This window comes from Podarcis liolepis, assembly GCF_965112155.1.
Source record: "Podarcis liolepis genome assembly, chromosome: 17".
In the NCBI taxonomy this organism is placed as follows: Eukaryota; Metazoa; Chordata; class Lepidosauria; order Squamata; family Lacertidae; genus Podarcis; species Podarcis liolepis.
Window position 1 is genome coordinate 43,621,095 of NC_139571.1, and position 12,917 is coordinate 43,634,011.

The 12,917-nt window shown below is 46.4% G+C and overlaps 1 protein-coding gene across 3 annotated transcripts; it reads left to right on the top strand.

Annotated features, from left to right (window-relative positions):
- Positions 1 to 460: 460 nt before the first annotated feature.
- Positions 461 to 10,812, top strand: POPDC2 (popeye domain cAMP effector 2). Of its 3 annotated transcripts, none has more exons than XM_083481925.1 (4): positions 461 to 1,403; positions 4,119 to 4,227; positions 8,260 to 8,779; positions 10,456 to 10,812. In XM_083481925.1, exons 1-3 carry the CDS (start codon positions 913 to 915, stop codon positions 8,740 to 8,742), a joined length of 1,083 nt encoding a protein of 360 aa, XP_083338051.1. In that variant the 5' UTR covers positions 461 to 912; the 3' UTR covers positions 8,743 to 8,779; positions 10,456 to 10,812. The 3 variants fall into 3 exon arrangements, with proteins under 3 accessions (XP_083338051.1, XP_083338052.1, XP_083338050.1); XM_083481926.1 differs by having other exon boundaries at positions 532 to 1,403; positions 8,260 to 8,650; XM_083481924.1 differs by having other exon boundaries at positions 562 to 1,403; positions 8,260 to 8,775.
- The last annotated feature ends 2,105 nt before the right edge of the window (positions 10,813 to 12,917 follow it).

The following is a 12,917-nucleotide window of genomic DNA, read 5'->3' on the forward strand; positions in this document are numbered from 1 at the left end:
ACCACTCCAGTCTTCTGTCTGAATCATTTATAAAATTTGCAGCCTCAAAATATTGCAGCTTGTTTGACCAGACTCTGATCCAGAGCTTCTGTCTAATTTTTAAAATCCCAGCTGTCGCCACTTCCTATGGATACTGTGGTCTACAGCCAACACCCCCCCCCTTCCTAAAATCCTACCTTATCTTGTTTTCTGCGGCTTGCAGTTCATGATAGAGGAAATTCCTCCCCCCGCCTTGTGATATGAGAGGGGATTTGTTCTGCCAAGCAAGCCCTGGGAACAGGCGGAAAGCATCTACGCAGACAATACTATGTGTAATCTCGTTCTCTGGTTATGTTAAGTGGCCATCGCTCGGCTGGCCTCTTCGCCTCTCAGCCTCTGCTTCTTGGATTTCAATTCCAAACATGGTTATCTATTTGGGGTCGCTCTTCTTTCCACGGCCGGGTGCTATACATTCCAAATTAAACACAAGTACCCTCCGCTGCTCCCTTCCCCGCCCCTTCTGCCCTGGCTGCTGCTCTTTCACCGAGTCTATTTTCATTTTCTCACACGGCCCGCGAGGGAGCAAGCCGCAGGCAACTCTTCCCAGCTCTTCTTCCAGGGAGTTCTCAAACTGAAAGGCGTCGCTTCCTTCCAGATTGAATTTCTGGTGCTTCTGCAAGTTGGTGCAGCTGATTGGTATGAGACTGGACTCCTGCAAACCACATTTGGTCTTCCACTTTGGAGGAAGGGGGTGCTGGGGTTTTTTGGTGCAAACACATTAATAATTTTGAAAATGTTCTGGGGACCCACAGGCTGAGAACGGCTGCTCTAAGACATAGCTACTGTTCAGCTCCAGTTCTAGGAACTGGTTTTACAAGTTCTCCAGTATAATTTTTCAAGACATATTGGTGCAGAGTTTAGGAGACAAGGAAAATGAGTACAAACAGCACCCTCTTGGATCGGATTGTTTTCTACCCAATTTTATGTGAGGGATGGAAGCAGTATATGGAAGGACCAATCTATCACCTCGCTGGCTTCCTCCTCCTCCTGGGATTCATGGGAGGAAGTGGAATGGTTGGCTCCATCTTCATCTTTGGCTTCTTGACCGCTGGTTTCTTGTGCGCTGTGCTCTGGGGCTGGCTAGATGCTTGTGGACTGGACATCTTCATCTGGAACATGCTCTTAGTTCTGATCTGTCTGCTTCAGTTGGCTCACCTAGTTTACCAACTCCGTCAACACGCCTTCCCTGAAGAATTCGACATGCTCTACAAGCAACTGTGCCAGCCTCTGCAAGTGCCACCTCAGGTCTACAAAGAAATCGTCAAGTGTTGTGAGGAACAGGTTTTGCCCCTGGCCAAAGACCAGAACTATGCTGTGGAGGGCAAGACGTCAATTGATCGTCTGTCATTCTTGTTGTCTGGCAGGTAGGCCTCACCTTCCCCTGACAATATTTTTTCTTGGCATTAGAAAACTGACCCAACTGGTGCTTTGGAAAAATAGATGGAGTGGCATGAAAAACAAACCAACCCATGCATTCTCCGAGTTCCCACATAGGTGGTAAAACCTGTGTCTTGGCTGTATCACTTTACTTTGCATTTGAGGACTCAACTCATGTGATGGAATACCCCCTTCTTGTCATTTCCCCCCAAAAGACCTTGTATGCCATTGAGAAGACTAGGTTAGAACTTCCTCTCTGGCGTCTAGTTTTCTTAATGGAGGGCTCTTTTTGTGTGCATGTATGAAGAAGCGTTCCATCCCATACCCTCCAACATTTATCCAATGAAAATAAGGACGTCCTATTCCAAAATAATAATAATATCATTATTGATACCCTGCCCATCTGACTGGGTTTCCCCAGCCACTCTGGGCAGCTTCCAACATATATAAAAACATAATAAAAAAGTAAACATAAAAAACTCCCCTATGCAGGCCTGTCTTCAGATGTCTTCTACAGGTTGTATAGTTACTTATCACCTTGGCTCGGGGGTCGCATAACTCTATACTTTCCGACATTTCTCCAATGGAAATAGGGACGTTCTAAGGAAAACCGGGACATTCCTGGATCAAATCAGAAACCGGGATGTCTTCTGTAAATCCAGGACTGTCCCTGGAAAATAGGAACACTTGGAGGTTCTGAAGTCCCGGCTTGTATGCTGAAGTTGTGCAGCCCAGCTTTACCTTCTTACAGATTTAGGCTTTTTTTTTTTACCTTCTGAACATGGCTATCCATGGGAAAAGGGGAAGGAGGGTGAGGGCTTAAGGACCCCACCCACAAGGCTTTTCTGTGGCAAATGGTCTCCTCCTGAGGATGCTTTGCAGGACTGTTGAGCTAAAGTTGCGCATGGCCCTGCAGTCATGTCATCTGGCCCTCAGCATTTAGGGAGAGAGGTGTACTGTAAAATTAAGGTCATGGCAGATAAAGCAGCTGGCAAACAACAATGGTGCTTTAAACAAGCTTTAAATGTGGCAGCGGAAGGTTGGTTCAGGGTTTTTTTGTATGGTGGGGAACAGTTACCGTAATTGGGTTGTATCTATTCCATTCTTTTCTGGCATATGTTGGTTAAGTCTGAAGTGTTCCACACTCAAGGGATCTGGAATTTTACATTAAAAAAGAAAAATATTTCTACCGTGGGCCAGGTTTTACCTAGTTTGCTTGATTCGTTGGCTTCTTTTAGTTTCTGCTGTGATGCAGAATTTGGAGACTGTTTTGCAGTTGTCACAACCTGGAGGAATTAGGGTTGGGGCACATAAAAGGTAAGGGAACGGAGATGGCTGTGCAAGGGGTGGGAAGGGGATTTGCAATCTGTATTGGCCCCTGAGCTATAGTTCCCTTCTCTTCCTGCTTGCGTGTTCCCTCAAAAGCCCCCAACAACAGAAAAACGAAGCAGAGACATGTTTCCTGGTATAGAGCCTGAAACTTGCTTAGATAATCAGATAATCAGTGACCAGTTTTTGCACCAAAGACCATACTGTCCCATCAGGGGGGAAAGGCGGTGTATAAATATTGAATACAGTGGCACCTCGGGTTACAGACACTTCAGGTGAAATACACCACTAACCCAGAATAGTACCTCAGGTTAAGAACTTTGCTTCAGGATGAGAACAGAAATCGCGCGGCAGTGGGAGGCCCCATTAGCTAAAGTAGTGCTTCAGGTTAAGAACAGTTTCAGGTTAAGAACGGACCTGCGGAACGAATTAAGTTCTTAACCCGAGGGACCATGGTAATATAGAATAATAATTGCCATTATCATACAATTCTCAATGCAGCCTTTAATCTTGTAAAATGCCATATGCATAGATGATACTGTATTAAATGATGATGATGATGATGCAACTGCCTAAGCGGAACTTGAGCTACTCTGCTTGTTCGCTGATGCAAATTATCCACAACTGGATCGCTGTCTATCCTGTGCTGAACACATGTGCTGCTTATAATAAGCATGTGTCCTGCCTTCTAGGGGCTGTTTTGGCCTTTTCTTTTTGGGTTTTATGCAGAAATTTCGATTCCTATCTTTATCAAGTGATATTTTGCTGCGCAACTCATGTCGAAAAGCATGCGCTCCGTTTGGAGTGGTTCTTTTGAAGCTCTTTCCCATCTCTTTCTGCTTTTGCAACCCTGAGAGACGTGTCGGGGGCCCCTCACCCCACCCAACCACTCTGGGGCTATTTAAGACCTGTATGCTCTCTGGGAAGGCCTAAGAGAAACTCAGGCCTGGAACCAAATGCCGATCAGCTCCTGAAGTTGGCTTGATAATATTTTGTACCAGGATGTCCAAATTTCCATCGGAGAAATGTTGGAGGGTGTGCATTTGTTAGGATGGGTTAATATTTTGTATTATAAACTGCCTTGACTGCCTTAATGCAAAGGTGGGATGCGAATGGAATAATACATATTTTTAAAAAAATGTTTGCACAACTGCATGAGGACCACTTACCTGCTCCCTCATATACCTGCCAGACCATTTTCCACGTGCCCCTACCGTCAGATGCAAGGCCAGTGGTGTAAGGGTAATTTCTGTGGAGATCCACCTTGGGGTGGGGGCAGGTATTATCATGCACTGTATAAACTTTGGGAAGAATTTTTTAAAAAATGAATCTGCTTTAAAATATGTCTTTTTCCTCCCCCCTGCCCCAATTAGGGTTAGAGTAAGCCAGGACGGACAATTTCTACATTACGTCTTCCCATATCAATTCCTGGATTCCCCAGAGTGGGAGTCGCTGCCCCCTTCCGAAGAGGGAACATTTCAGGTAACCTCACAGAACACAACTGCATCTTGGGGGGCTTTTGAGATTGTGTGTGGTGTGTGTGGTGGTTTTTGTCTGTTTGTTTACTTTCTGGGTCAGAATCATATCACAACAAGAACAACAACTTATTTATATGCCACCCATCTGGCTGGGTTCCCCCAGCCACTCTGGGCAACTTCCAACAAATTACAACACAGTGAGACATCAAACATTAAAAACTTCCCTATACCGGGCTGCCTTCAGCTGTCTTCTAAAAGTCAGATACAGTCAAACCTCGGTTGTCAAACGTAATCCATCCTGAAAGCCCATTCCAGGCTTCCAAAACATTCCGACAACTGAATTACGGCTTTTGATTGGTTGCAAATCTTCCTGCACTCAGCAGAAGCCACATTGGGTGTTCAGCTTCCAAGAAATGTTTGAAAACCGGAGCATTTACTTCCGGGTTTTTGGCATTTGGGAGCTGAATCGTTCGAAAACGGAGCCGTTCAGGAGCCAAGGTTTGACTGTACAGTCATACCTCGGGTTGAATGTGCTTCGGGTTGAGTGTGTTCGAGTTGCGGCAACCCGGAAGTAACGGAGCGCGTTACCTCCGGGTTTCGCCTCTTGTGCATGCGCAGATGCTCAAAATGACGTCACGCACATGTGCAGAAGCACCAAAACATGACCCGCGCACGCGCAGATGCGTGGACACGGGTTACGTTTGCTTCTAGATGCGAACGGGGCTCCGGAACGAATCCTGTTCACATCTAGAGGTACCACTGTAGTTGTTTATTTCCTTGACATCTGATGGGAGGGGGTAGTAGAGGCTGGGATACAAAGAACTGCTCTAGTCATTCCATGCACTCAAAAAATCTTTGGGCTTAGGTTTCTTAGTAATCCTACCTCTACCCCACTGATGCCACATAGCAAGCTGCATACAAATCATACCTCGGAAGTCGAACAGAATCCGTTCCGGAAATCCGTTCAACTTCCAAAATGTTTGGAAACCAAAGCGCGGCTTCTGATTAGCTGCAGGAAGCTCCTGCAGCCAATCGGAAGCCCCATCAGATGCTCGGCGTCCAAAATAACATTCGAAAACCGGAATATTCACTTCTGGTTTTTGATCTTTCGGGAGCAGGAACGTTCGCCTCCCAATGTGTTCAGGAGCCGAGGTACAACTGTACTTTGAAAGCGAGGAGACTTTCAAAAGCAGTGTCTGTGGTGATCTATGGAGATCTGCCATTAAACAAAAGAAAGATGGAAATCCAAACTGGGGGTGCTTAAAATAGCTGTTTGGATCTCCAAAGCAACTGGATTCCCAAAGCCCAAAGGTTGGGATTCAAAGCTGAGGTCTCCTGGGTTCAGCTTGCCTTTAAATTCTCTTGAGACCAGCTGTATACGTTTGAAATGGCCATGACATTCCAGAGGAAAGCGGACTTTGGGCTTAACGTCTTCATTATTATGGGACATCCACGTCACAGTATTTTTAACGCTGCACAACTCCACATGCCATAAGAGTGCTCTATCAAAAAATTATTTTAAAACACTCAGTAAGCCCTCCCCAAATCGCCCAAGTACAATTCCTGCATAAATGTTTGGAATGAGTGGTGCCGCCCTGTGTCTGAGGTCCTTTTAAGAATTCAGAGTCAGGATCTGTGACACGGTAAGAGTTTTGTCGTCTGGGCTGATAAATGGATTGTTCACTATACTCAATGGGACGGTGATGGCCTGCAGGGAACTTTAAAATAGAACGCCCGGTGACAAGCTGTGGAAAAATCTCAAATATCCATTCCTGTATGGAGTGCCCAGCAGCTGCCTCTGAGGCAAATGTCTTCATGGAATGGCTGTGCTACCAAAATTAAGGGGGGATGTAGATAAGATATGGGACACAGTTTTAGGAAGAAAGGAGGTGGCAAATTGGGGCCCTTTCCAGGATGCTTCAAGTCTTAGCTGTCTGTGAATGCATAGGCTGCAATATTCTCTGACGCTTGCCGTTTTCCAAATTCATGGGCTCAACATCGCAGACATCATACCGTCCTTCTTTTGTACGTTCTGTACTGTTTTGTTGCTGCCTAAACTAAAAATGTGACATACATTATATTTCCTCAATTTTCTTTTTCTTTTTTAAACCAAAAATGCCACATCTCTAATTTTGCCCTGAAGCTCGTAAACTGGCTGAAATTTCCTTGAAGCATCAGATTATTTTTAAAGCCTGAGGCTGTATCAAGGAAACAAGCACAGTAGCGTTCCTCTTGCTTCCCGTAGAAGCCAATCCTTTTCCCCCATTAGGTTTGACTGTGTTTCTTGTAGAAAACAGCGAAAACTGATTTTTAGTGCATTGGAATGACATTATACGACTTAGAATCATAGAATAGAATCATAGAATCCTAGAGTTGGAAGAGACCACAAGGGCCATCGAGTCCAACCCCCTGCCAAGCAGGAAACACCATCAGAGCACTCCTGACATATGGTTGTCAAGCCTCTGCTTAAAGACCTCCAAAGAAGACTTCACAATAAGCTTACCAAGTTTTCTAATGGGCTGGACCTCCCTTCGGAAAGCGATCCTATTCTGGCTCCCCTCGGTGAGGAGGCCGGAGCAACTGCTTGCTTGGCAGCAGCATTAAATATCAGACTCAAGGACATGGCGTGTCGCCTGTCCATGTTCTGCTTCCTTGGGTCTTGGCCAAGGAGATTCCTGGACCCAGGGAGCCCTCTAGGAGAATGTGGCTGAGCTCTTGCCACCCTGCACATGCCAACGTCTCATTTACCCACTCCAGTGAATGAAATCCTGTGTACATTTCAAAAGTCTGGGGAAACACACATCTTTTCTCTCTTGCCAGAATTTTACATTTCCCCCGTAAAAACAAAAGAAGCAGCTCTCATTTAAATGATTTCAGATAAAATACAGGGACGGTGTTGTTGGGTGTCAGAGAGAATTGGCACCATATGGTGGTTGCGATATTTGCTTTATTTACACCTGTGCAAGCATAATGCACACAGTGGAGGCAAATGTTATTCTTTACATTTATCGGAGCCCCTCATCACCAACTTCTCTTGGCAATAAACAAATTAAACAACCTATAATTGCGAATCTAAGAAAATGTCTAACAAAAATCCTAAAAACTGTAATAAATTATGTCCGAGCAGAGTTCGTACATACAGTTCAGCCACATATTATTAAGCCGTGGTTGAAACTTGTATGTATGAACTCTGCTAGAACATAATTTGTTATGGATTTTAGGATTTGTTGTGTAGCTATTTGCAGAGCGGCAGAGAGCATCTTTGTGGTGTCAAAACACCTCCTAAAATCACGGTGAGATTCAGAGATTAAAATGTTAATGTCCACCATTTCATAATTTTAAGTAATTTTTAAAGACTCTGAAAATAAAAAGATCTTCACCTGGCACCAAAAATACATTATGGTTGATGACAGGTAAGCCTCTTCGAGAAGAACATTCCACAGTAGTGTGCATTTGTGTGTCACTCTTAAAAAGGTCGTCTTCTGTGTCAACATCTCCCATATATCTGATTGTGAGGATACTTGAAGGAGCGCCTCAGCTGATAATCATGGGGCACAGGTAGATACATCTGAGAAGAGGTTATATTTCAGGTACTAAGGCGTTTTATAGTAAAAAACATTCCTACAGCACAGTACAAACTTTTCCAGGCATATTTATTGTAAAATCTCCTTTCCAAAAACATTTGAATTCAAAAGTTATGTACTGAAGTTCTTACCCTGGGCCAGCAGGGGGTACTGTAGATAGTTATGCAAATAAGGGATCAAAAGTGACGTTCAGTGATTGGATAGTTTTAGAAAATTGTTACAGTTACGTTGTACTGGAGCTCTATATAAGCAGGCTGGCTGAACCCTTCAGTTCTGTTCTGGCCTGTGAATAAACAAGGGATGTTTGAAGAATCGCTGTGTCGTCTGATATGTCCGCCCACAACTTAACAGGGACAGTATTGCAGCAGAAGTTTGGACAGTGTACTGACTTTTTTTTACACTCGATACAAAGGTCTGAGGTAGCCACCTCTCCTCTCTCCTTCCCTCTGCAGGTAACGCTGACAGCAGAGACTGACTGTAGCTTCATCACTTGGCAAAGGAAGGATCTCTACTTGCTCCTGGCCAAAGAGCGCTATATCGCCCGCCTCTTCTCAGTCCTCCTTGGCTTTGACATCTCAGAGAAACTGTATGCCCTGAATGAGAAGCTTTTTGCTAAATTCGGCTTGCGGTTTGACATCCGCCTTCCCAGCCTCTACCATGTCCTGGGACCTGCCTCTTCTGACACGGAGCTGGAGAAAGAACCAGAGGAAAGCGAGGGTCCAGCAGCGCCCTCGGGCCAGTCGCCCACCTTTGTCCAGACAGCTCCTGCGGCCCCTTGCACTGTGTCTCCTCCTGCCCCTCCTGCCCATCTCAGGAGACCTCGGCCTGACAGTGACCTGTCTGGTGAGGATTCTACCAGTCTTGTATTGGAAGATTTTGCTGAGTTGACAGGGTCCTTTATGGACTATTTGAGCGAAGGGGAATATATGAAGTGAGGGCACTTCTAACATGGGCACACATCACCCTGTGTAAGTAAGTACTCTTTGTGACGTTAGGAAGAATCACAACTGTGTGTGCTGGGAGGTGGTGTTTGATGTGTCCAGCATGCTGTGCACACCATTGTGCTGGTTTTCCTTGCAGGATGGGAAGGACGCACATCTAGACTCATAGTTCATTTGCTCCAAAAGGCTAGTCTAGTCCTCCTTACAGCATGAAGTAGTGTCAGGCTTTGGGGAACTGGCTTCCTGCCCCATGGCAGTAACAAAAGATCAAACGAAAGGAGCGTCTTACCAGTTAGAATCTTTAATGATCACACTGAGAGAACAAAGAGCATGTCTCCTAGAAATTGGGGTGCTCCCAATTAAGGGTCCCTCCTCCCCCTTTGTCCCTATTAATCTATGCCACTCCTACGTCTTGTAACCCGAGCTTGTAACTTCTGCGTTTTCAGTTCTAACACGTTCTGAGCTCTCCATGTCCTTGGAGAAGGGGGGTGGATGCTGTCCAGAGACTGTGAATCTGTTAACTCTCTCTCTTCTAATGTTTCTTCTGCTAGCTGTTCCCCATCCAGTATTTCCCAGCTTCTGCCTTCTGAACTATGGCCCTCTGCAAACCACTATTCCAAATCTATACTGTCCTCCTGCTCTTGGGAAGATTCAGGAGCAGGGGGAGGGGGAGGCTCCCACCATTCCTTCTCAGTGCAGTCCTCCTCAGCACAGTCCCTGACAAGTGGCCCCGATCCAAGCAGCTTCAAATGTGAGGTTTGAGCCTCAGGCCTGCCTGGATGTTATACAGTGGTGCCTTGCAAGACGAAAATAATCCGTTCCGTGAGTCTCTTCATCTAGCGGTTTTTTCGTCTTGCGAAGCAACCCTATTAGCGGATTAGCGCTATTAGCGGCTATTAAAGGCTTAGCGGCTATTAAAGGCTTAGCGGCTTAGCGGCTAAAAGGCTATTAGCGGCTTAGCGGCTTAGAAAAAGGGGGGGCGAAAAAATCGCAAGACTTGCAAGACGTTTTTGTCTTGCGAAGCAAGCCCATAGGGAAATTCGTCTTGCGAAGTGCATCGAAAAACGGAAATCCCTTTCATCTAGCGGGTTTTTCGTCTTGCGAAGCATTCGTCTTGCGGGGCACCACTGTACCTGCTAGATATGTAGGTTCAGCATAAGCTTTCAAAGCTACTTCAAGAAGTTGCAAATTAGGACTTGACAAAGTGTTGTTATTTATGGACCTTAAGGTCCTCCGTGGGGCATACCAGGAGAGGCGGTCTTGTAGGTACAAGGGTCCTAGTTTTGAAACGTTCAAAAACCGAAGACTCAACAGCTGACAGCTAGGCCTCCGGATCTTGCACTTAGTGAAAGCCACGTGGCATGTTTGACTTCTGAGCCTTGTTCAAAAAACGAAGAATTTACTTCCATGTTTACAGCGTTCATAAACCAAAATGTTGGTCAACGGAGACGTTCGAAAACCGAGGTACCACTGTATCTCCTTGATGGTTCTCTCAGGCAATTTCCTGAGCAGAGGTTTGACCTGTATTTTAGCTCAGGCCAGCATCCGGCAGCCCCTTTCAATACTCCAAGCGCTGATTAAACGCCAACATTTACTAGATCCACAAATTATGGGTGTATTGCACCCATAAACTCTGGACCCCACAAACGCATGACAGTGTGGATAAAGAGTTCTAACGAGAATGACAATATGCTTTTTGTCCTGCAGCCTCTGGAAGCCTCCTGAGGAGTAATCGCCAGGCCTCTGCAGAAAGACGAGCCCCTCTGGCTCCTACGCAGACCCCAGAACTCTAGAGAAAGAGTTTGGACTCTCAAAGACCCGCACGTCACCAGATGGTCACTCACGGCTGATCATAATGGGGCTCATTACTTGTGTGTCGACACGTGGATTGCACCAGCACCAGCATGGCGCACTTGGAAGTGCATGCATGAGACTGAAGTGTGATGTTGGAACACTTCCCACAGATTGTTGACCTGCAGTGGCACCAGGCTCTTTCTGATTGTATTCTTGAGCACTTGACATATGGTTCTGCTGTGAGGTGCATTAAACGTCTTGGAAATGGTATCTATAGCTAATGAATGGAATTTGCTCTCTGTTGGGCTGTTGGGTAGTCTTCTATTGCAAAACATGGTAGGAGGGAATTACAGTAGCACCTCAGGTTAAGAATTTAATTCGTTCTCGAGGTCCGTTTTTAACCTGAAACTCAATCAATCTTTATTACGGTCCAGAGACCCAACAAATCATTACAAAGCAATACACAATTCATACAGCCTACCTCCAGTCAGGTGGCGCTGTGGGTAAAACCTCAGCGCCTAGGGCTTGCTGATCGCATGGTCAGCGGTTCGAATCCCCGCGGCGGGGTGAGCTCCCATCGTTCGGTCCCAGCTCCTGCCCACCTAGCAGTTCGAAAGCACCCCTAAGTGCAAGTAGATAAATAGGTACTGCTCTGGAAGGAAGGTAAACGGCGTTTCCGTGTGCGGCGCTGGTGCAGGCTCGCCAGAGCAGCTTCGTCACGCTGGCCACATGACCTGGAAGTGTCTCCGTACAACGCTGGCCCCCGGCCTCTTAAGTGAGATGAGCGCACAACCCTAGAGTCGGACACAACTGGCCCGTACGGGCAGGGGTACCTTTACCTTTAGCTTTTACCTCCATGTTAAACAAGCATTTTGTTCAGAATATAGGGATCATTGGTTCTTTCAACCACCGATAAAAACTTTGCCACTGCTAATGTTCTAGTGTTTGTCCGGTCTTCCAATAGGAACCTGACATAGTGAGCCTCTGATTTTCCTGGGAAAGGTACCAGCAAGGGTAATATCAGTTCAGCTCTGGCTTGCTCATATTTTGCACAGTGCAACAAAATATGTTTTATGGAATTGATGTCTTGAGCACACGAGCAAAGTCTGTCCTGGTAGGGAACTCCTCTCAATCTGCCATCCAACACTGCAGAAAAAGCCACCTCTATTGGTCTGTCACCCCCCCCCCCAACTGTATTACCTGGGTTATGAAGGTGCCCTAAAGACGTTAAAGCAAAGATTATGGGATAATGCACACAGTGACTTGTGATCTCGATCACACGCAGTCTGTAGTCCGCTGGCAGTAGGAGTACAATATGGGCATGTCTTTAATTAACATCTTACATTAAAAACCTGAAACTGTTCTTAACCTGAAGCACCACTTTAGCTAATGTTCTCATCCTGAAGCAAAGTTGTTAACCCGAGGTACTATTTCTGGGTTAGCGGAGTCTGTAACTTGAAGCGTCTGTAACCTGAAGCTCAACTGGGGGTACAAACAGAGGCGGAGCTAGCTGCTCCGGCCCCCATGCTGTGCACTCGGGGGGGGGGCAGGGTTAGCTACTCGCGGGGAGTGCTGCCTGCGGCCAGCAGCGAGTGTCCCTGGGGGGCGGGGCGGCGATGTCACCTCCCCGTCAGGGATGACACCCAGGGTGGGCCGCACACACCACCCACCCCTTCCTCCGCCAGTGGGTACAAACTGGTAGTTTGTGAACTGATGGCTCTGTAAATCGGGTGCAGGAGAACAGAATGTAGATGTGAGCCAAAGGGTGACTCCAGGGCAACTCAAGAACATTGAGGGAAACTGATAGGATAACGTTTGAATCGGAGAGTTAAGCTGCTCTCTAGATGCTGCATCTGGAAACAAGATCTGACATGGCCAAAGGCCAGGGATGTGGGCAGTTGTAAGCAGAAGAACAGCTCAACTGGATCAGGCCAAAGGCACATTTAGTCCAACATCCTGTTCTCATGGGGGCCAATCAGATGCTTCGATGAGACAGGAAGCTCACAAGCAAGACTGGGAATCCCCACTTTAAATGATATTCAGGAGCCTACTGGCTCCAACACTGGAAGCTGAACATAGTCATCATGCCTAGCAGCCACGGATAGCTCTATCCTGCATGGATTGCCTACTCCTCTTTTAAAGAATTCTGGTGCTGGAGGAGACTCTGGAGAGTCCCATGGACTGCAAGAAGATCAAACCTCTCCATTCGGAAGGAAAACAGCCCTGAGTGTTCACTGGAAGGACAGATCCTGAAGCTGAGGCTCCAAGACTTTGGCCACCTCATGAGAAGAGAAGACTCCCTGGAAAAGACCCTGATGTTGGGAAAGATGGAGGGCACAAGAAGAAGGGGACGACAGAGGACGAGATGGTTGGAC

Coding starts and splice junctions, on each gene's coding strand:
- POPDC2 (XM_083481925.1), top strand. CDS start 913: ATGAGTACAAACAGCACCCTCTTGGATCGGATTGTTTTCTACCCAATT. Junction 1,404..4,118: donor TCATTCTTGTTGTCTGGCAG/GTAGGCCTCACC, acceptor TGCCCCAATTAG/GGTTAGAGTAAGCCAGGACG. Junction 4,228..8,259: donor CCGAAGAGGGAACATTTCAG/GTAACCTCACAG, acceptor TTCCCTCTGCAG/GTAACGCTGACAGCAGAGAC.